The sequence below is a fragment of the Diabrotica undecimpunctata genome, chromosome 9 (genome assembly GCF_040954645.1).
Source record: "Diabrotica undecimpunctata isolate CICGRU chromosome 9, icDiaUnde3, whole genome shotgun sequence".
Lineage (NCBI taxonomy): Eukaryota > Metazoa > Arthropoda > Insecta > Coleoptera > Chrysomelidae > Diabrotica > Diabrotica undecimpunctata.
This window is the reverse complement of record NC_092811.1, coordinates 83,609,439-83,630,990: the sequence shown is the minus strand read 5'-3', so window position 1 is coordinate 83,630,990 and position 21,552 is coordinate 83,609,439. Positions and strand designations below refer to the sequence as shown.

The following is a 21,552-nucleotide window of genomic DNA, read 5'->3' as shown; positions in this document are numbered from 1 at the left end:
TAAAAACAAGAAGACGAATAAAAACAGGAAACGTTTGTAATCAACAGCCGTGATTGATCCTGTCAATAATAGCCACTCTGGCTCAATTACTTTGTGGGTTCAATATAAACTGAACTCTTTCTAATTATATCAATAACGATAGAATTTATATTTAGAAAACAGAAACAACGCCTATGATTTATTTCAGTTAAATTTATGATGTACGTTTCTGTATTTTAATAATATTACAATAGTTGTACTTGCTTCAGTCAAAGAAAGTTTGTTAGTTTGTTACAAATTAATATATATATATATATATATATATATATATATATATATATATATATATATATATATATATATATATACAGTATACTCCCTTTATAACGAACACGGTTATTACGAGGTTTCGCTTATAACGAGGTACATTAGATGTCCCGTGAAATTTCTATTGAACTATAACCCTTTATAGAGAGGTAAATTTGCTTATAACGAGAAAAAATAAGATTGAAAAACGTGTTTTTTACGTTTTGGCCCGGTCGTAGCTATAAATAAATACCCTTTTTAACTGCGGGCCGCCCGCAATAAACTTCTTACAATTTATGATTCTTAGTCGGAAATGTAAAATTTATGATTCACAAGTGTCATTGTATTGGGTTGACTATTCACACGTGTTTTAAAGGTTGTCAGAAACTTTATCCAAGAACAAAACGCAAATGAAGAAGCATAAAACTGTTTCACATCTTTAGAAAATATGCTAGATAGAATACTGGACAATTTAAAGCAGTCAAAAATGACAAAATAACTTTATACGCTTTATACATATTTACAGAATACAGATTTTTTGTTTTAACGTATATCATTGACAGTAAAAGTAAACAACTCTTTTTTGTTTTAATGCATTTCATTGACAATAAAAGTAAACAACTTTGTTTTAAAAACGCCATTCAAACAATATTTATTAGCATCTTATATTGCTCCGAATGGCTTCACTATAGAAAGTTAAGGTTTTAGAAAACTACATATTCATATGTATGCACAGTATTATTGTTGTTGGATATAACGAGATCCGCTTATAACGAGGTAATTAGTCTGTCATTTCAGTTCTCGTTATAGAGGGAGTCTACTGTATATATATATATATATATATATATATATATATATATATATATATATATATATATATATATATATTAATGAGAGTATCAAGAAGTTAGATTTCCACGTTCCCTTTGTAAAACGGTATGTCGACGATCTGATTTTAGCAACCCCGTCTGATAAGGCGGTTGACACCTTATCAGTTTTTAACTGCTTTGATCCTCACCTACAATTTACATGTGAATTTGAGGTTGTACACTACCTGGTGCAGAAAAGAAATGGCTAGCAACCGTTTCTTAACTTACTATTCGACACACCCAATCAGATACAAACTTAACCTGGTACAAGCCCTCAGCCTTAGAGTACACATGTTGACACACCCGCTTTACAAAAAAGAATCTCTCAATCTACTGAAGTCCATTCTTATAGATAACTCCTATACGGCATCCTTTATCAATAAATTTCTATATTCCAAAAGCTATGGGCATTCCATTACCGAAACACCCAATGGGCTAACATTAGCGTCCATATCTAACAAAATACAGATTAATAAGTCCCCCCTCACTCCTGAACAAACGACTAAATATGCTTCGCTCCCGTACTTCCCACAAATCACTACCAAGCTTAATAAACTCTTCAAAAACTTACCTGTCAAAATAGCCTTAAAAAAATACCAGAACCTTAGGTAAGTTATTTTCTAAGACAAAAACTCCATTGGCCCTTCTAGAACAAACTAATGTCGTCTATCAAGTACCCTGTGCAGAGTGCAACTCCTGCTACATTGGCCAGACCAGCCGCTCCCTTTAAGGTCGACTAACGTCCCACAAAAGCGACATTAGGATTTCTAAACCATCTTGTGCCCTTGCATAGCATGCCATTTCAACCAAACACAGTATCGACTTCACGAATACCAAAATACTGTGCAAACAACAAAATCATCATAAGCGATCCATCCTTGAAATGTGTCAAATTCTTAAACATCCATCCTCCCTAAATAAGAGAACCGACATCGACAACTTGAGTCAGATATATCACTCCCTCATCATACAAAATATATAAAAAAAACCCCTTACAAGACAGTAACTTCAATCCCATGTTTCTTTCCAATTTTTGTTTGTTTGTTTGTTTTTTAAAGAAAAAGGAATAAATGAATCCTTTTTTTTTAAAAAAAGGTCCGTCCCTGTTCCGCTTGTTAATTCCCTTAAGAATCGTAATCCGCACCATGCATTCCAAAGAAACACATTGACGACAACAAGCCACATGTGAAAATTATGACGAGCTGTTTCAAAACAATCGAAAAGATTAGTGTGGTTTGACCCTCGAAAGAGCTTAAACCAACATTCAGATGAAGCCATCGGTTAAAATTAAATGAACTAATGTTCTTACAGTATTTTTTTGTTTCGTTTCTCTCGTTTAGTTTTTAATCTTTAATCTTAAGTTATCGTAGAGTTTTTATAACATCTATAAAAAAAAACCCTACAAATTGTTTTTGTAAGTATGAACCCTGTTGGTTTGTTTACTTATATTCTAAAATCTTTTTTATTTGTAGTGAACTGATGATGCTCTTAAAAATAAAAGCGAAACGTATTCGAATAAATCAATAAAGTAGTTGACGACTTTTATTTGCCAATTATTGACCGATAAAACCTCTGCTATTCAACCATTGAATATATTCCAAATATATATATATATATATATATATATATATATATATATATATATATATATATATATATATATATACCTATATATATTAGAGGTCATTCAAAATTTAAAAATTTAAAAAACACGTCAACTTGTATTGGAAGGGGGACGAATTTTCATGCTAATTTATACCTTTAAATGTAACCCACTATTATTACCTTTTAATATAACCTACTCTACGAAATATTTTTTTACAAGATTTAACAATATGTTATTTTAGATTAGATTTTTTAGAAAAAAAAACAATACAATTTAAATTAAAACGTCAAAATAAACTTATTTTAAAGTAAAATTGTGGCTTATTCCCAATAAAAAGTAGTAAATTGTATTGTCACAAAAACTAGATTCAGAACAATAATAAAAAAAGAAGACAATAATATTATATCGGATAAAAAATTATAAATGGAAACGAAAAAGGTAATAAAATACAGTGTGTTCTATTTCCTGACAATTCACTTTAAACCAACAAGGAGTTAAGTATTTACTTTACTTTACATTTAGGTAGGTACTGATTTTATTTTTGCTAAACAAAACTGTCAAGGGATTAGTATCCTCATAATAAAATGTTACGAAGGAACGAAAGGAAGGAAGGAAGGAACGAAATACACAGGGAAGGAAAGGCATAGCCTTACTAAACAGCGTACTGTGGGATAAAAACATCTCTAAAGACAACAAAAGAAGAATATACAACACCATAATAAAAAGTATCACAACATATGGATGCGAAGTGTGGCCCCTAAAAGACAGATCAGAGAAAATGCTTAGAGCAACAGAAATGGACTTCTGGCGCCGCTCGGCGGGAATCTCCAGACGCGACAGAATAACAAACGAGAGAGTCCTAGAAATCATGGGGGTTACACATAATATTGTTGATGACATCAAAACGACACAACTCAGATGGTACGGACACGTAAGGAGAATGCCGGAGAATAGAATACCAAGACAAATTCTTGAATGGCAACCAAGAGGTAGGCGAAGACCAGGAAGGCCTAGAAGAAGTTGGAGAGAAGGAGTTGATAAAGAAATCAGAGAAAGAGAACTGGAAGACGATCTATGGAACGATAGAATGAGATGGAGATTGGAAATCGGAAGACGTCGAAGAACGTTGTAAACCGAAATTATATATATAATAAAATGTTAAAATTTGTTAACATGGTTGCGAGTGTTTTATTTTTAAGTGCCTATAACATGACGTCACCTATAAATATTTTATTTGCATAGTAGCTTCAAAAACTGAAAAAATATATATAACATGTCACATATCGTGAAAGAGAATTAAAAATGTAAACGAAAAATGTCAAACTATATAGGGTGTCCCATATAAAAAAATATAAGTTGGTATTATATTTCCTTAGTGAGGCCCCACTAAAAAAATTTTTCGCGCGACACTGGACTCTTCCATAATGTATAAATAAAATTTTTCTTAATAAAGAAAATATTTTACCCTATCGTTTTCGACATTTTTCAATTATCTCCCTGTATCTCGCTAATGTGGTGAGCTATTGATGATTTGATAGGGCAATCGTTACTTTAAAGAAAAAGAAGTTATGACATTTTAACTACTTTTTGTCTATCCTCTCTAGTTTTCGGTAAACCCTGCAAAACATACCAATTTGGGACACATTATACAATCCGACGATCAGGATCATCTTCGTTTAATTCATTGAAGTAATCGTATTTTATAAGGGTGAAATTTAAGAGATTTTATAATTCGATTAACACTAGATGCTGATAAACCAGATGCACGAGATAGTTGTCTGATAGACTGTCGATTATCCATTTGTAAATGAACAAAAACCGCCATTTCAACTGCTTCATTTCGGACTCGACGGTCTACTTCGTGCTTTGTGTTGTTAACGTCACCCCTGTAGCTTCAAACTTATCAGTTAAATTTTAACGTATTGGTGACTTACGTTTTTTTTTTCTGGGTGGTTCGTATTAAAGATCCTTGCCGTAGCCTTAGCACACTGATTATTTCCATAGTATAGTTTAACTAATTATATTCTTTCTTCACCGGAATATCACATTTTTGTTAGCCTTTACAATAATATTTCTGATTAATCAGTGGTTGACAAATGCCAAATCAAAGGTAATCTAGTAAACACTAAAGAAGATAATTAGGATTCAATATCTTAAAAAAAAAATTCATATGCAAAAGTGATATTTTAACAAAAAAAAAAAAATTATCTTCAACACAGTGGCGTGTTGATATCGATTTTAAGGTTGATTAAATAATTGTGTTAGGGGTCACTAAGAACATTTAATTGGTTGATTTGGTGAAATTTTATGTTCCTCTTGTTATTACTGATATTCAACCAATAAATTAGTTAAATCCAAAGTTATTTTCAAAGTTCAAGAAGTGTAACATTGGTGACAGTGGTGGGATTAAAGAGAATTAAGTAATTTTTTATGGTTAATACAAGATCTACTAAATTTATTAAAGAAATGGATACGTCAAGACTTACTACATGGTTTTTAAACATTGAAGAGCTGAAGGAGAAGCGTAAACAAAAGAAAGAGGAAAAGGAGAAATCTAGGGAGCTGAAGGAGAAGCGTAGACAATAAGAGGAAGAGATGAAGGTGAAGTAGACAGGAAGAGGGTAGGAAAGGTAGTAGTAGAAACGTAGAGGCAGAACTCATGAACGATTTATCTTAAATTTACGAAGATTTTCAGTTAGAGTAAGCCATATTACTATCAGAATAGATAAATTAGAAGAACAATCAAACGATATTAAAATCGGTTTAGAAAATAAAATAAAACAACAACAAAACAGTTAAATATCTAATTTAGAAAGCCAAATAGTTAAGTTAGAAAAAAAATTAATACCCAAGCTTCTTTATCTAATATTGTTTTAGTAACTAATGTCGAATAAGAACAAACAGCTTCATCATCTTCCGTAGTTGAACCAGGCACAATTAGAACTAGTAAAATTTTAAAACCACTTACATTCGGTGGTCAAATAGCATGGGAAACTTATCGTTTTCAGTTCGAAACTAAAGAAAGAAGTAGCAGCTTTCTTGGTAGCGTCGTTTCGAGGACAGGCAGTCATCTCTCGTTCGAGCTTTCGAGACCAGATATGGCCAGCAGCATCTAAACAGGTTTTTCAAATTCAGCTGAAAGTTCGATATCAAAAGCATAACGAATGTCTGCAAGAATATGAAGCTAATATTAAAAAATTGTTGCATTTGGAGTATCCTCAGGTACCTAAAGATTTTAGAACAAATTGGTATACAGCCATTCAAGGATGGCATATATAATGTTAAAATACAACAATCTCTTGGATTTCAGCATCACAAAACGCTAGATGAACCACTAATCTCAGCCAAGGTGTATGAAGCGTCTAAAAGCATTTCCAGATTTAGCCAAAAATTAAAAGAAATAAGATTTCGAATAAAGTAACGAAGTTACAACCGCAGATGTACAAAAAACCATTTTATCCCAGATGTTGAGCATACTGTAAAATCTTCAACAAAAATCTCAAAATCAAAACAGAAGATGTTTTAATTGCGGAAAAATAGCCGATCCCAGGCAAGGACAGAAGAACCAAATAATGAGGTCAGAAGGTCGTCGAGATCGACATCCAGAAGCTCGTCACATAGTACTACTAGGAATACTAGTAGATATATCTTTCCAAGCAAACGATTTCCCACAAGTGACCACAGAAGTGATAAAGATACTCTGGAATATAAAGTTGCACATTTGAAGGAGCAACTAGGGATTAGTAAAAATAAAATAGAATAGTTAAAAAAACAGTGGAATGAACAATTACAAGAATTCCAAGATGCTTTGAACGAATTAAATATTTAAAGTCAGTGTTAGCTTGAAGAAAAAGAGAATGTAAGCGAAGAAATAAGTCTCCGGAGGACCACAGTTAAACAGGAAAAAGATAATCATCAAAATTCTCTGGAAAACCTTAAAAAGAGTGAAAAAAAATGGATACGACTTAAAAGCCATACGAAAGTAGCTTAAAAATGGAATAAGACCTATTTAGCAGGAAATAATCCAATACAGTGGAACTAAAAAGGCGTATTGGGCTCAATGTGAATCTCTGTATCTTTCCAATGGTCTATTAAATCGGAAGTGGGTAGGTTTTGATGGAGTACGTATAGTGCAACAAGTGGTACTGCCAAAATCACACAATGAAAGTGGGCTCAATGTGAATCTCTGTATCTTTCCAATGGTCTATTAAATCGGAAGTGGGTAGGTTTTGATGGAGTAGGTATAGTGCAACAAGTGGTACTGCCAAAATCACACAATGAAAGTGTGTTGCAAGAACTTCATAGCAGTCTCTCTTGATGATATTTGTCACTGGCCAGAGTTTGAGACAGATTATACTGGATCAATTGTCGCCAAAATGTAGAAAATCGGTGTAAGAAATTCGATTTATGTAACAGTAAAAAAGGCCCTAGAACAAAAAGTCGTAATAAAATGGCCCAATGTCTTTCCGGAGAGCCTTTTAAACGACTTGCAGTGAATATTATCGGTTCACTTCCAATGCCAGAGAGAGGAAATAAGTATTTAATGGCTGCAATAGATTATTTTTCGTATTATTAAGATATAGAGTTCCTTTAAAGTTACATTCTGATCAAAAAAGAAATTTTGAATCAGAATTATGGCAAAATTTAATCTTGGATGTGAAGAAAACTCGCACTAAGCCTCTCCGTCCTCAATCAGATGGAAAGGTAGAAAGACATAATAGAACTGTTTGTCAATACCTTTCAATGTTTGATGTTAATAATCAAAAATATTGAGATATATTCCGGGTTTGGCTCCGCGTTGGATAATTTTGGTTTTGATAAAAACCAATATTTTGACGACGTTTTGGCAAGGTCGCACTTGCCATTGTCAAGTCAGGTAGTAGCCAAATCGCTGATGCTTGAAGTTAACTAAGTTAAGTGTTTACTAATTTATATACTTATTTTCATGCTCTTTTTGTATAATAAAATACTTTTTTCCTAAAATCATTATGCTTTTTAAGCGCTTTTTTGCGTTTTTATGTTTTTAAATCCGAACTCTAGACTAGATATGAAACACAGATGACTTACCATCATTGCACCATTTGCCTTGATTATTTGGATCTTGTCTAAACGAAAATTTTTGTAAATCAGCATAAGTTTCCGCTAACAGACCAACTATAAAGAAAGCAGTACCGGTTGAGTCTAAAGTTGTCATCGTTTTTGGAGCTAGTGGAATGGAATGTCTAGGAGAGTTTATTATTATCACTGGTAAACTCACAATATAAACCCAAACGGCCTGCAAAATAAATTACAAATTTGCAGTGCTTTAGCATAATGTTTAATTACAAGTTATTTCAATAAATAACATTCTAAAATATACACAGGCCGAAACAGAAATAGATGCTGATTTTATTTTACGACTGGAACACATCAAACTCGAATAAAATATAATATCTGTGGTTTGTATAAATACACTGTGGTAATTTCTATTCCAGGTCTGTAGAAATAAAATAACACAATATTTCCATAATAATGAAAACCCACATAACAGATACAGTGTGCAGAAAAAGTCATGTAACTTGCTAATACGAGTATTTAGATTTTTAATACGTTTATAAATAAAATGATATAAAAAAGTCAGTTAAGATTTGATTTCACATATAGTGCCTCTACAATTCGCTTATACGATTTGTCCATTCAGGACTTATCAGAGCACCTCAGTAGAAAGCCCTAAACGTGAAATCAAATATTTTCCGCCAGAGGAAGTAATAATGAAATCCACAAGGACACTATATTCATGTATAAAATTAGTTAGGCTTTTACGGCCATCGTCTAGCTTGTTAAACTGTTTGTTCGAACTACTAGACCATTATCTTCTAAAATTAGTTCTCGACGGTTTGCCATCACTAGGGGTTGGCATCTTCTGGCGATGTTACTGCTTCGCTTGTAAGCTAAAAACTCCCCTCCACTTGTTTCGGCGTGAGGGGCGTGTCATCCCCTACCCCTAAACACACACAACACACAAAAAAAATACTACATTACACTAATCCTTAGGAAGTTTTCTAGCCAAACAAAGCTTCTCAGAACCCTCAAAAACCACAATCTCCTCGGAGATATCCCTTTCGACCAGGAAACGGAAGCATCCGAAAACCAGGCCATAATATACATAACGGGCCTTCTTCCCAACATAAAAGAGTGGGAGAAGGGTCTTCGATCCACCACAGATCACAGTCACATATCCATATTCAAGCAAAAACCCTCAGAATACATAGACACAAACAAAACCACACCAAGAATACTCGCTACAACAAAGAAAACACACACAAAGAGCAATATCACCCTACCACGTCCATATCCAAAGGAGACACTTCATATTACGATCCTCCATCCCTCAATATCTGCAATCAAACCCACTCTCGCACACTAGACAGTATCTCACCAATACACACACCACCAACACGATCACACACACACCAACACCCACCAGAACACAATAAATAACATTCCCCCAACTCCAACCACCACAGCCCTTCCATAGTTACAGAATCGAGCGCATCCCCTCAGATATCTGCCAGCAGCGACCTTTCTACCGTCTCATCAAAGAACACAACCTCATCCCTGAATTGGACTCAATAAAAGTCCTTCCATCCCAAAAGGCAGCCTCATTGCCAACTACTTAACTCCTAGAAATCCACGACATCACGGCAAAACTCTGAAATATCACCCATGAAGATTCCATCTTTCTCACCTAACGCATAATACTTAGCAATTGCCAAAATCCGCATCCCATCCCTAAAAATTTTCAGATCTTTCATCTAGTCATAGCCGGCGTCGGAAAAAGCCCCTCCCTAAAAACAATCGAGGATAACCTATCCGAAATCAAATTTCCATACACAAAAGTAGTTAGTATAATAGCCCGTTCCACCAACCAACCTACCTCCTATATCAGAGTCTTCATGAACTCTGAATCCAAATTCACCGAAGCACTTTCGGGCAGTAATGTGATCGAGAGAGAGCGGTTAGTTTGCGAGGTCCCTAGATCTAGCAACTTCAATCCGATACGCTCGAAGTATTGCTCGAGATGCTACAAAAGCGGACATTTCAACAGCGAATGCCCCGAGAAATCATTTACTTGTCCATTTTGTGGACTCGAAGATAGGTCTTCTGCGTGTCCCACAGTATCTGATCTCAAGTGCCCGAACTGTAATGGTCCTCATCCCGCCTTCTCACCCAAATGCCCACATCGTAATACAAATCCCAATAATTACAATCAAACCCAACCAGTGTACACAGAGAAACAAATCCAGGTGTGAGAGGTTACAAACCATAAGCCGAGGAAAGCATGTGTAGATAATGGAGATGAACTATAATGTAAAGGAAAATGGAGGGGAATGATGATCTTGGTTAAGAAGTGTGGACGTTACTGTAGTATTGTAAATGATAAGAAAAGAGATTTTGATGTATGGCTTGGTTTAGATGGACCATGAAATTATCTGGGCATGTGAGTGTAAGAGGATGTATATGTGTGAGGGATTATACTGATTGTGTGGTTGTGATTAGTTTATAGAGGGGAAATAAAATTATCTGATCTGAATCTACTTATGAAGAGATGAAGTTTAAAAGTGCTGAAAAAAAGATGGGGAGTGATGGATAAGTTAAACGCTTTTAGAAAGAGTGGCTTGGTTTGGACTGAGAAAAATGAATAAATGGCAAAAGGAGAAAGATTAGTGGGGGTTGGGTGTAAGAGAACATGTAGAGGATATGGGTCATGGGAATAGTTGGCGATGGAGTTTGGACTTCTGTGCTTTTCTTTGCTAATTTCAAGGTCTTTATATAAGTCAAGTTTTAGAAAGTTTTTTGGGGAATATTGTGAATAAGAGATACGTCGTCTGGAATATCGAAAGTGTAGTTATGTTCTTTCAAATGTTGAGAGACAATGGAGTATTTTGTCGTTGTGTGCTCTAAAGAGCGTGAAGACAGTGATCTACAAATTCTTCCTATATAGGTAACATCACAATCTGAACATTTAAGTTTATAAACACCACTACGGTTAATATAATTGATGGGGTGTTAAAAATTAGATATACACTGGCCCACATTATTGGATACTTTAAAAGAAATGTGGATGTTGTCAACTGAACGTTTGATGAGATTTCGAATATCTCCAGAAAGACTTTCGTGATCATATGGTAGTAAAACGTAATTAGGTTTAGCGGTAAGGTCTCTGTGGAACGCAGTCACTTGTAGGTTTTTAGATGTCTTCTATGGATGAGTTTATTGATGATGTTGTGATCATATCCGTTATTGACTGCTATTTGTCTAAGCATATTAAATTCTTTGTTATAGTTCGACTAAGATAGTGGACTGGTTTCCAGGCAATATACGTAACTGTGGAAAGCTGCATATTTATATGACATGGGGTGATTTGAAGTGAAGGTAAAGATACCTTTTATAAATGAATTTTTTTTAAATAAAATTTTTTTTATTATTCCCAAAGGCGCATACGGCGACATCTAAGAATAAAGCAAAAAGTAAAAATCTGAAGATTTCTACTTGTTCGAAACCAAAACTCATATTCTCACCTAAATCTGTGAATGAAATTCAAACAGACGATGAATAAACCAACATGGGAAATCTAAGATTGCATTCCACATCATATCGATTCATCTAAGTAAAAACCTTTCATGAACTAAATTCTAACACTTAAAATAAGAATAACAAGAGAAAGTTAATATTTGATTTCACGTATAGTGCCCCTACAATTCGCTTATACGTATTTTGTCCTTTCAGGACTCATCAGGATTTTTACTTTTTGCTTTAAAATGATATAGATTCATTTTTATGAAAATATAACGGTAATAAATAGGAAAAAATTTCTGTCCACTCTATTACATTTTTCCTTCCTATCCACATATCTCCAATAAAGAGTGCTGATGCCGCAAAAAAAACGACAAAACACCAGGTCCCGACAACATACAGGGCGAGATCATAAAACTCCTATGCGAAACGGATGACCACTTCCTCAATTTTCTGACAGGCCTTTTTAACACCTTTTACGACAAAGGGGAGATTCCGAAGGAATGGCTTCGATCGACCTTTGTAGCCATACCTAAAACACCAAGTGCAAAACACTGTGATCAACACCGCTTAATAAGCTTGATAAATCACATTACCAAAGTTTTCACCAAAATCATACACAATAGAATATATAACAAATGTCTAAGCAAATATATCGGAGTCACAGTTCGGATTCCTAAGCGCATTGGGCACAAGAGAGGCGATCTTCAGTCTGCAAGTTTTAATTCAAAGATGCAGAGACATGCACAAGGACGTCCACTTGTGCTTCATCGACTTCTCCAAGGCGTTTGACAAGGTCAAACATGATAAACTCATGGAAATGCTCAGGAAGATGCATATTGATGGCAAGGATCTGCGCATAATAACCAGTCTCTATTGGAACCAAAGTGCTGAGATAAAGATGGACAACTTACACAGTGGGAAGATAGATATTAAAAAGGATGTACGACAGGGATGCGTCCTCTTGCCGCTCCTGTTCAATATATACTCTAAACAAATCTTCAGAGAAGCACTGGGAGAAGTTTCGGAGGGTATCAAAATAAACGAAGAGGTAATCAATAATATTAGATATGCTGACGACACAGTTATTATCGCAAATGACTGCAACGAGCTTCAAAGACTCATGCAAAGCATACACAGCAAGTCAAGAATATGGTTTAGAACTCAATACAACCAAAACTAAATGCATGCTCATCAGCAGAACACAACAACCTCCGATGCAATTGACATTAAACAACCGAAAAATAGAACAAGTGGAGACATACACTTACCTTGGAACCACAGTCAACACAAAATGGGACCAGTCAACAAAAATAAGATCACGAATTGAAAAAGCGCGAAACGCGTTCAACAATATGAAAAAGTGGTTCACAAGCAAAATCTCAATGGAACTAAAATTAAGACTGGTCAAGTGTTATGTCTTCCCGGTCTTGTTCTATGGAGCAGAGGCATGGACCACAACGGAAGCCACCCTGAAGAAACTAGAATCCTTTGAGCTGTGGATATATCGCCATATTCTTCGGATATCCTGGACAGACCACATCACTAACGTGGAAGTAATGCAAAGAATAGGCAAGAGCAAAGAAATAATCTTCACCGTAAAGAAACGGAAGCTTGAGTACTTCGGACATGTCATGAAGCATACTAAGTACCGGCTGCTACAGTTAATAGTCCAAGGAAGAATCGACATTAGGAGGGGACCGGGAAGAAGACGACACTCATAGATGCTTAACCTGCGACAATGGTTAGGACTAACATCGACCGAACTGTTCAGAGGTGCCGTAAACAAAGTCAAAATAGCCTTGTTGATAGCCAACGTCCGAAACGGATAGGGCAAAGGAAGAAGAAGAAGATGCCGCATTCTGTTGAAGCGAAATGTCAAAGAAGCTTTTTATGCGGTTATATCATTCTTTATTTTGTATTTAATATATGAAGAGCACAGGGGAAAACCCCCGTTAGTCAACTTTTTTAAGAAATGGGCTGATGACGCTATCCAGTGGCTTCAAACAAATAGTTTTTAAACATTTATTAACTTTGGTACAAAGCACCGTCGATCTACTAAAATCCACGTTAGAAAATATGCGGCACTGGGAAAAAACCCCGTCAGTCAATGCGCGTGTATGGAAGAACCCCGTGAGTCAAATAATATTGTAGTAATCCGATACCGGGATTTGTGTTGTACACTTGTCAGTCTGTTAGTTGTTGTTCAGCAACAAAGCTGTTTCTTTGTATTGTCGAGAGAGTATTATTTGTCAGTTTTTTGTGTATAATATCTTAGTAAGGATAAGGGTAGGTACATAAGGGGTGCTCTGCTTAGTGTTGGTAAATCTCCCACTGACTGTGGTAGAAAACATTCAACAAAACCCCACAAACTTTGACAAGAAACCAAACAAAACGTATTTACTTATTTGAAATGTCTTAAAGGGAGAAAAATCACACTATTCTTTAAAAGACACCAACAAAATTTACCTTCCTGCTGAGTTAAATATTTCAAAGCTACATACCATGTACTTAATTTACTATCCAGAACATAAAATTTTGTATGAATCATTTCGTGGGATTTTTGAGAACAACTTCAACCTTTCCTTTGGTTATCCCCGTAAGGACTTGTGCGGTACATGTGATTCCTTTAAATCACAAATTTTAGCGCTTGAGGAGAAGCTTAAATCTGCCACTGAGAAAGAAGAAAGTCAGAATCTGCAAACAAAACAGACAGAAAGAGAGGTGTATATTAAGAGGAGTAAGCGTTTTTATACATTAAAAAAAATTTACCGAAAACGTTCCATGAAATCAATCACGATGGAATCTGTGACCATGGACTTTCAAAAACCTGCCGTGTCCTAACATTACGACTAATAATTTTTACTATCGGCACCAACTGAATTTTGTTAGTTTCAATATTCATGTACTTTCAACGCAGCAAGCAATTTTTTATGCGTATGATGAGTATGTGGCAAAAAAAGGCGCATATGATGTATGCTCCATGTTTCGGCATTTTGTTTTTAAAATTAAGTTAAGTTGATATTTCCGATAAGAGGGCACTCTTACATGGAATGCGATCGGAATATGAGCATTGTTAAACAAAAATCCTATACGGAGGTTACAGAAGACTGGAAGGAGGTTCTAAGGAATACTCGGGTAAAACCCTCTCCATTTACAGTGATTGATTGCAAAGCAGATGTAGTTTTTTAAAATTGGACTGCTTACCTATCATCACTTTATCCCCGAAAATGTCCATTTCCCACGAGATCGATTCGTATGTTAAAAATTTCGGCAACTGAAGGACGACTACTTTTTTTGGACGATATGCATCCTCAGTCCTTGAAAAAAAACCTCCTTGCAAAAAATCAAAAAAAAATCAAGGCGCAGCCACTGCAGTAATTACCCCGTTACAAAATTTGTACAATGGAAAACTTCCAATACAAGCTGCAAAATATCGCGACCTTCTTCATTTATCCCAGTATTTGGAAAACCCTGAAGCAAAGCTTTTTTTCAAAATTTATCTGCTGACGCTGTTCAACAGGAAGAAAATGATGACGAATACGCTGACGACCCCCTAATTGATGATGGAGAGAATTGACTTCAGACCGTTTTTTTAATAGTTTGTTAGGTTTTACTTTAATTTTTTAGTGCAAAAATATTAACAAAATTGTCAATAAATTAATTAAAACGTTTTCTATACGTTTATTGTTTATTTTTTACTCCAGAGTTAAAAAAACAATAAATGGTTGTTTTCTCGAAAATTACTTTTTATGACTGACGGGGTTTTTCCCCTGTGCCCTTCATATTTATTTGATGTTAGTCCACTATTTAGAACTTTATATTTCTACATCAGATATTTACACTTTCAAGCAGCCGTTTTCGATGACCTGCTTGATTATTTTGTTCTTTTATTATTAGTTTGCACTTTTTATTTCCTATATATCTCTTTCTGTCCCCCTTTCTCTTCTCCGCCCTTTTATTTTTATTCCTTTTCTTTCTTTAGTATTATGACCTAGATATTGCATTTTTTTTATATCGGTCTTATTACTACCTATTTAAAGTACTAATAACCTATGGCTTACCTGAAATGTCCAAAATATCGCAAATCTAATATTGTTACTCTTTTTGTCATCAAATTGTTTATCTCTTCCTATTTTGATTATTCTATATAACAAATAACCTGAGAGTCTCATTCCCCAAAGACATACATAAACTGTGACCATAAGCTGTCTACTATCATAGCTTCTCTGAAAAATATAAGAATAATTTACTTATTGACATAACAATATAAATGTATACACTTAAATTTTATTTAGCTGATTTCATGCGTCGAAATCGACGGTCACTATTATAGTTCATCAAAGTCATTTTTTAATGGCATAACGCAGGGCTTTATCTTGCCCTACAATAAGAAAAAGACTAAATTATCGGGAATATTGATTTAGAATAACTTGAAGATCTAGGACACCTTTTAGGATACCTACATTACCTGATTGATAGCGATTCTTATGCATATAATGGATACCGAAACATAGAAACTGATATCTCCATGTGCTTATCTTCGATAAAAGCATATGTGCTCTAGTCAATCGACTATCCAATTTCTGGAGAGGGCCATACCTTGATTTCGTTCAAGAAGTTATTTAATATATAAGTTTAACTTATACATATGTCACAAAAAATGAGAATTAATTTATACAGCGAAAATATTATCCAACCATTTTAAAACCACTTCCCAATAATATCAACAATTATCGATGAGCAAACTCAGGCTGGAAACCTAGGATGATCTAAACGTGAAAAGAAGACTGGGAAATATGTGTAAGAAACATCAAACTGGAGAATGTAAAGTGAGCCATAAACCAATTTGCTCCATTTAAATCACTAAGGGATTATATGGAATATTTGCTGCCCTACTACAAAAATGATTGGACATTTGATTACCCATCCGAACAAAGATCTTTAGAGTTAGCATAGCACTAGGTTATATACCAAAGACTTAAACAACTGTTAGGGTGATGTACATACAGAAAATATGAAGACAAGATAACACTCTACCTAAATCCTACTGGTCGATTTGTCTTACATTATTTCTGTTAAGGGCTATAGAAAAAATTCTCGATGGACATATTGAAGAGGAGCCATTGAGAAATCATCCTCTCAATGGCAACCAGCATGCCTATCAAGAAAAAAAATCAACAGAAGCAGTACTGGACGAGGTAGTTCAGAAAATCAGTCACGCCATTAATAATAGAGAGATTGCGTTAACCGCTTTTATAGATTGTAGCATTTCTATTTTCATTTCGTATGTATTAAAACACCGAAATATTTTCTCAATCATTTTGCGTCGTTAAGATTGATGATATAAACATTTCTGGTCTGTATGTAATAATTTTAATTGCATTCCTTTGATTGGGATGCCGCTTAATGTTACGCGTCAAGTAAATATCCACTTAGGTTGGTGAGAAAGTATTGCGGAGAAGAGAATTACATCACTCGGCGATAAGCCGTGGAAGCAGTTAGTTATTGTTTGAGTCCGGATTTTTCTTCAAATTCGTTATTGCTTTTTTGTATGTTCGTTATTCGTTTTTGTAATGAAAATATAGTGTAAAGTGATTTACTCTCGGTGGAATCGCTGCCAAAGTCAGTCGGTTTCATTGTTTAGTCCGGATTTTCTTCTAATTCGTTATTGTGTTATTCGTTGTTCGTTTTTATTATGGGAAAATGTGCAGATAGTAGCAGTGTGGAGTTTAAGTGGAAGTTAAGTTTTGATTTGAGATTCGGAAGAAATAGCTTGTGGGTGCAGTCTTCAAAGCCGGCAAATTTTTCAATTTGAAAGGTGAATTTTTACTCAAAATGCGATCTGGCAGTTCTTGTTGAGTTAATCACCGATTTGTTCGTGCTGTGTTTTATCTGAGAGATTTGTAAGACAGCGTTTCCGACCATTTGAGAGGTCTACATGGTTTAAAAAGAAATTGAGTGGCGGAGTTTTGAAGATTGCGGTTTGTTGTCATCCAGGATAATCCGAGGCCCCAATCCAGTGTCCAACTTTCAAAGAATTGTCTATTTGTGTTCCCTGGTCACTTCAGACCAATTTGCAGCTTAAGTGGGACTCAGTTGTCTGTTATTTTGCAGTGTTTTGGTTCAATTCCGACCCCAAAAACTTTCTTAAAGGAAATACATCAGCCAGTGATATCAGGTACATTTTTGTTAAAATTTTTCAGAGTAATAATAAACAACTAGCGGACCAACTCGACATCGAGTTTTTTAAATGAAATTTTTATTTTGCGATAAAAATATACCATATATACAATGACCGGAAGTAAAAATATTTTTATCAATAACTCAAAATCTATAAATGATAATTTCGTGAACTTACATTTTTAAACTCTACGTTGAATTCTCTATTGATTTGACTAATAAAAACGAAACCGGAAGTCAACCTCAAAACCGGAATGCAATTTTTAGTTCATCAAATGTCGACATGGGTATCATTTAGCAGTTAATTTTGCATGCTGATCACAAATCCGGTGTCAGATTTGCTCTATATTGACGTTTTATGCGCGTTTCGGGTCACTTCCGGTGTCGGATCGCAACCGGAAGTATATATTTAGATTTGTCTCGACGAGACCTTTCGATCCATATATACATTGTGGGGTCTAAAACTTAAAGTAAATTTTAACTTCCGGTCATCTCAAAACCGGTGAATTTTTTGTACCAAAAGTATATCTTGACAATCTCATACGTAATACTAATAATATTCTGAAAAAATATTTTAATTATCTAATATGTTATATTATTATTCATTAATAAAAAATTTGCTTTCATGACAAACTAAAATATTGTAAATAAATGAAATTATTAGTTTTATGGATTAGCTAATTGTCATATTAGTTTTATTTTAAATAAAGTTAACTATTATAATTAAAATTAATGTTTCAAAAAGGTTTAGTATTTTATTTCGACATATGTCGGTTAGTAGTTTCTTGTTCGGACATTTGGTACATAAAAATGAATTTAAATTTTTTGTTTGAAGGTTAACCTCAATGTAAGCTCCGTTAAAAATCTAGATATTTTCATTTTAATAATAATTTTAATTCCTACAAGTATCCCCAACGTCTGGAGCTTGTTGTAAATCGTTACAAATAGCGCCATTGTTTTGTTGATAAATTTTGCTAATATTATTTGTAATAACTGTTGATGTGAAGTCATAATAAATATGTAATTTTCCCTCAAAGAAGTTGTAAAATTATTTGATTTAAAAAGATTTTCACCTTTTAATATTTTTTTAGGAAAAAAAAGCATTTCTTTCCATCCAGCGAGAGGATTATTTTAAACAGCGTCCAAATTCAAATAGTTTAGGAACCTTCTTGTTTATGTGTTTCCCAGGAAATCTGATGATTTCCTGACAGATCGATATTACAAAGTTAGAGTTGGCGAATCTTTCTCACAGGACAGGTTAGTGGAAAGTGGAGTGCCTCAGGGTTCTGTCCTTGGACCTCTGTTTTTTACGGTTTATACCAGCGATGTTCCTTATTATGTCTCAAATAAAATATCGTTCTACGCTGATGACACAAAAATATATGCCAATCCAATCACAAGTCAGCTAACCCTCCAAATGGACTTGGACTCTATTTGAACTTGGTGTTCCCAATGGTTACTACCCTTAAATGTGGACAAATGTGTAGTGATTCGAATTGGTGAAAAAAGCCCACTTGTGCCATACTTTGTTAATGGGCAGCCATTAGATTCTGTGTTTTCGTAAAACGACCTTGTTGTTATCGTAAACAGCAGCCTAACTTGGTCCGAACATATTACCTCAATTTCTAAAGTGCGAACTCCAGACTGTATCTTATTTGGAGGTGTTTTTCGAGAGTTTCAATGCAATCATTCTGCAAACTTTACACTCTCTACGTAATACCCATACTTGAATACGCTGGACCAACGTGGTATTCTGATTTGGTTCGAGACAATACTTTGTTGGAAAACGTTCAAAGAAAAGCCACTCGAATTCCTTTGGACCGAGAAGACTGTAACGATGCTATGATCGTTTAACAGTTCGAACCGTGGGAGTGTCAATATTTGCGCATCCACTTCTACAACCTGACGGTGTAGTGGGATTCAAACGGCTATTTAAGGCGTGTGAATAGCGGAATTAGACAGTCTTGTAGCTAGCGCTCTAGGCTCCCTGACTCGCCGGTGTAGTGAACCAGCGAGACATTCTGGACAGAGATAGTTCCGTATTGAGGATCATACTCTGTCCCTAACCAAGCGGAACCCATCGGTATTGCGTATTGAGCATTACCGTGGATCTGCACAGAACCAACCGGGACAGAGATTTCCGTATTGAGGATCATACTCTGTCCTTAGCCAAGCGGAACCCGTCGGCATTGTGTATTGAACATTGCCGTGGGTCTGCACAGCTAAATATTTTGTTTGCGAGCATATACGGAGCTTTCTCTGAATTGAAGCGAAAGCGAGTATATTAGTAGTACTAATTAGTTTCTTTTCTTTTATAGACGTTTGCCGGGAAATTCATTATTCGCGGGACCCAGACGGAAACGTAGAATTCATTTTATTTTTGTTTTATAAGTATCCAACGTAGAATTCCTTTTTCTTTTAGTTTTTATTTATTGTATATATATACTTAATAGATTTATTTTTATTTCAAACCTGTGTTTTACTGAGTCTGTCGCCCCGAAAGAGCTACCCCATCACAAACTGGCGCCCGAGCAAAATTAATAAAATGCCGACAGATAAAGACACAGACTCAGTAACAGGTACGTCGTGGATAAACCGACTTTGCAAAGAGGAATTGCAGAGCGAGGCCGAAAAATACGGCTTAGATCCCAAGGGAACCGTCGACGAATTGAGAACACGACTCAGAACCTATTTTAAAAATCGCGAGGAAGCTACAGGAACAATCCCAAAAGAAAAAACTTCCAAGGGAACAGAATCCGACACACTGGCCCAGGAAATTTCGGGCATCCGAAGACAATTACAGGAATTAACAATAACGAAACAAATGGGGCAACCAGAATTGCTAAATCAAGTACGAAAGTGGAACACACACTTCGACAAGAAACATTCGGATGCAATAGAATTCTTAGAGAGGATAGACGAATTAAGCTTGGCCTACGAGATCGATAAACAAGATCTACTAAGAGCATTACCTGAATTATTAGGAGACCACGCTTTGTTATGGTACAGAAACAACAACAAAAATTGAAAGTCATGGACAGATTTCAGCGAAGATTTTAAAAAAGCTTTCTATCCCAGGGGATATTTGCTACAACTAGAAGAGGAAATCCGAAACAGAAGACAGAGACAGAACGAACCAGTAGATAGATATATCACGGAGATTCAAACATTAATCAGACGAGAAGGCTCTTTTTCCAAAAACCAAGAACTCGAAAGGATATACAAAAATTTGTTACCAGAATATAAGCTTTATGCTCGCCGCTGGGATTTCGGAAACTTAGCCGAATTACAGGATTTAGCCCAAGAATACGAAGCTCTAGAAGACGAAAAGACCCGAGCAAATCAGATTTGCCGTGGAAACTGGAGACGCACGGAGCAAGCAGAGTACGATGCGAAAACGGCATGCTTTAGATGCAAGATGCCAGGTCACAGCCGTAAAAACTGCAAAAACCCATGGAAAAAGTTTTGTTCGCGTTGCGGCAGAGAAGGTGTTTACAGCAGCGACTGCTGTTTCAGGCGTCAGGGAAACGAATTACAGACTGGAGAACAAGGAGTCGTCCCAGTCTGTAAAACAAGATTCGACTCCATTCGTTTTCGCCGTTACACAGCCAGCAAGCAATGACATTCGACTGTTCGCATCACTAAAAATAGGGCAAAGAACATACAGAGCGCTCATCGATACAGGAACTACTAAAAATTACGTCGGGGATAGAATAGCTCAGATATACAAGGACTCTCTAGATAGCTACAGCGGGAGAACAAGACTAGCAAATGGAGCGTCAATGGAGCTTAACCAGAAGTTAACAATTGAATGCGAGATCGATAAGTTACAAACCCGACAAACATTCATAGTAATGCCAGGGTTGACGGAAGATGCCCTACTAGGAGTGGAATTCCTCAGGAACCATTCTATCGAACTTAAATTCGATAAACATACGACCAAACAATACATACAACATCAAGAAGAGACATGTAACACTTTAAAAGACTCCACTCAAAATACGGAGTTAGAAAGGTTCCTAAGAAAAGAACTAAGGGAGTTTGAGAACATAA

At 35.3% G+C, this 21,552-nt stretch overlaps 1 protein-coding gene across 1 annotated transcript in view; it reads right to left on the bottom strand.

Annotated features, from left to right (window-relative positions):
* Positions 1 to 21,552, bottom strand: part of LOC140450203 (uncharacterized) — an 83,776-nt gene that overhangs the window by 20,256 nt on the left and 41,968 nt on the right. Inside the window, exons 3-4 of the mRNA XM_072543675.1 lie at positions 15,381 to 15,545; positions 7,828 to 8,035 (exon numbers count right to left, since the gene is read on the bottom strand). Of these exons, the coding sequence (XP_072399776.1) occupies positions 7,828 to 8,035; positions 15,381 to 15,545 (373 nt within the window). The remainder of the gene's footprint in view (positions 1 to 7,827; positions 8,036 to 15,380; positions 15,546 to 21,552) is intronic.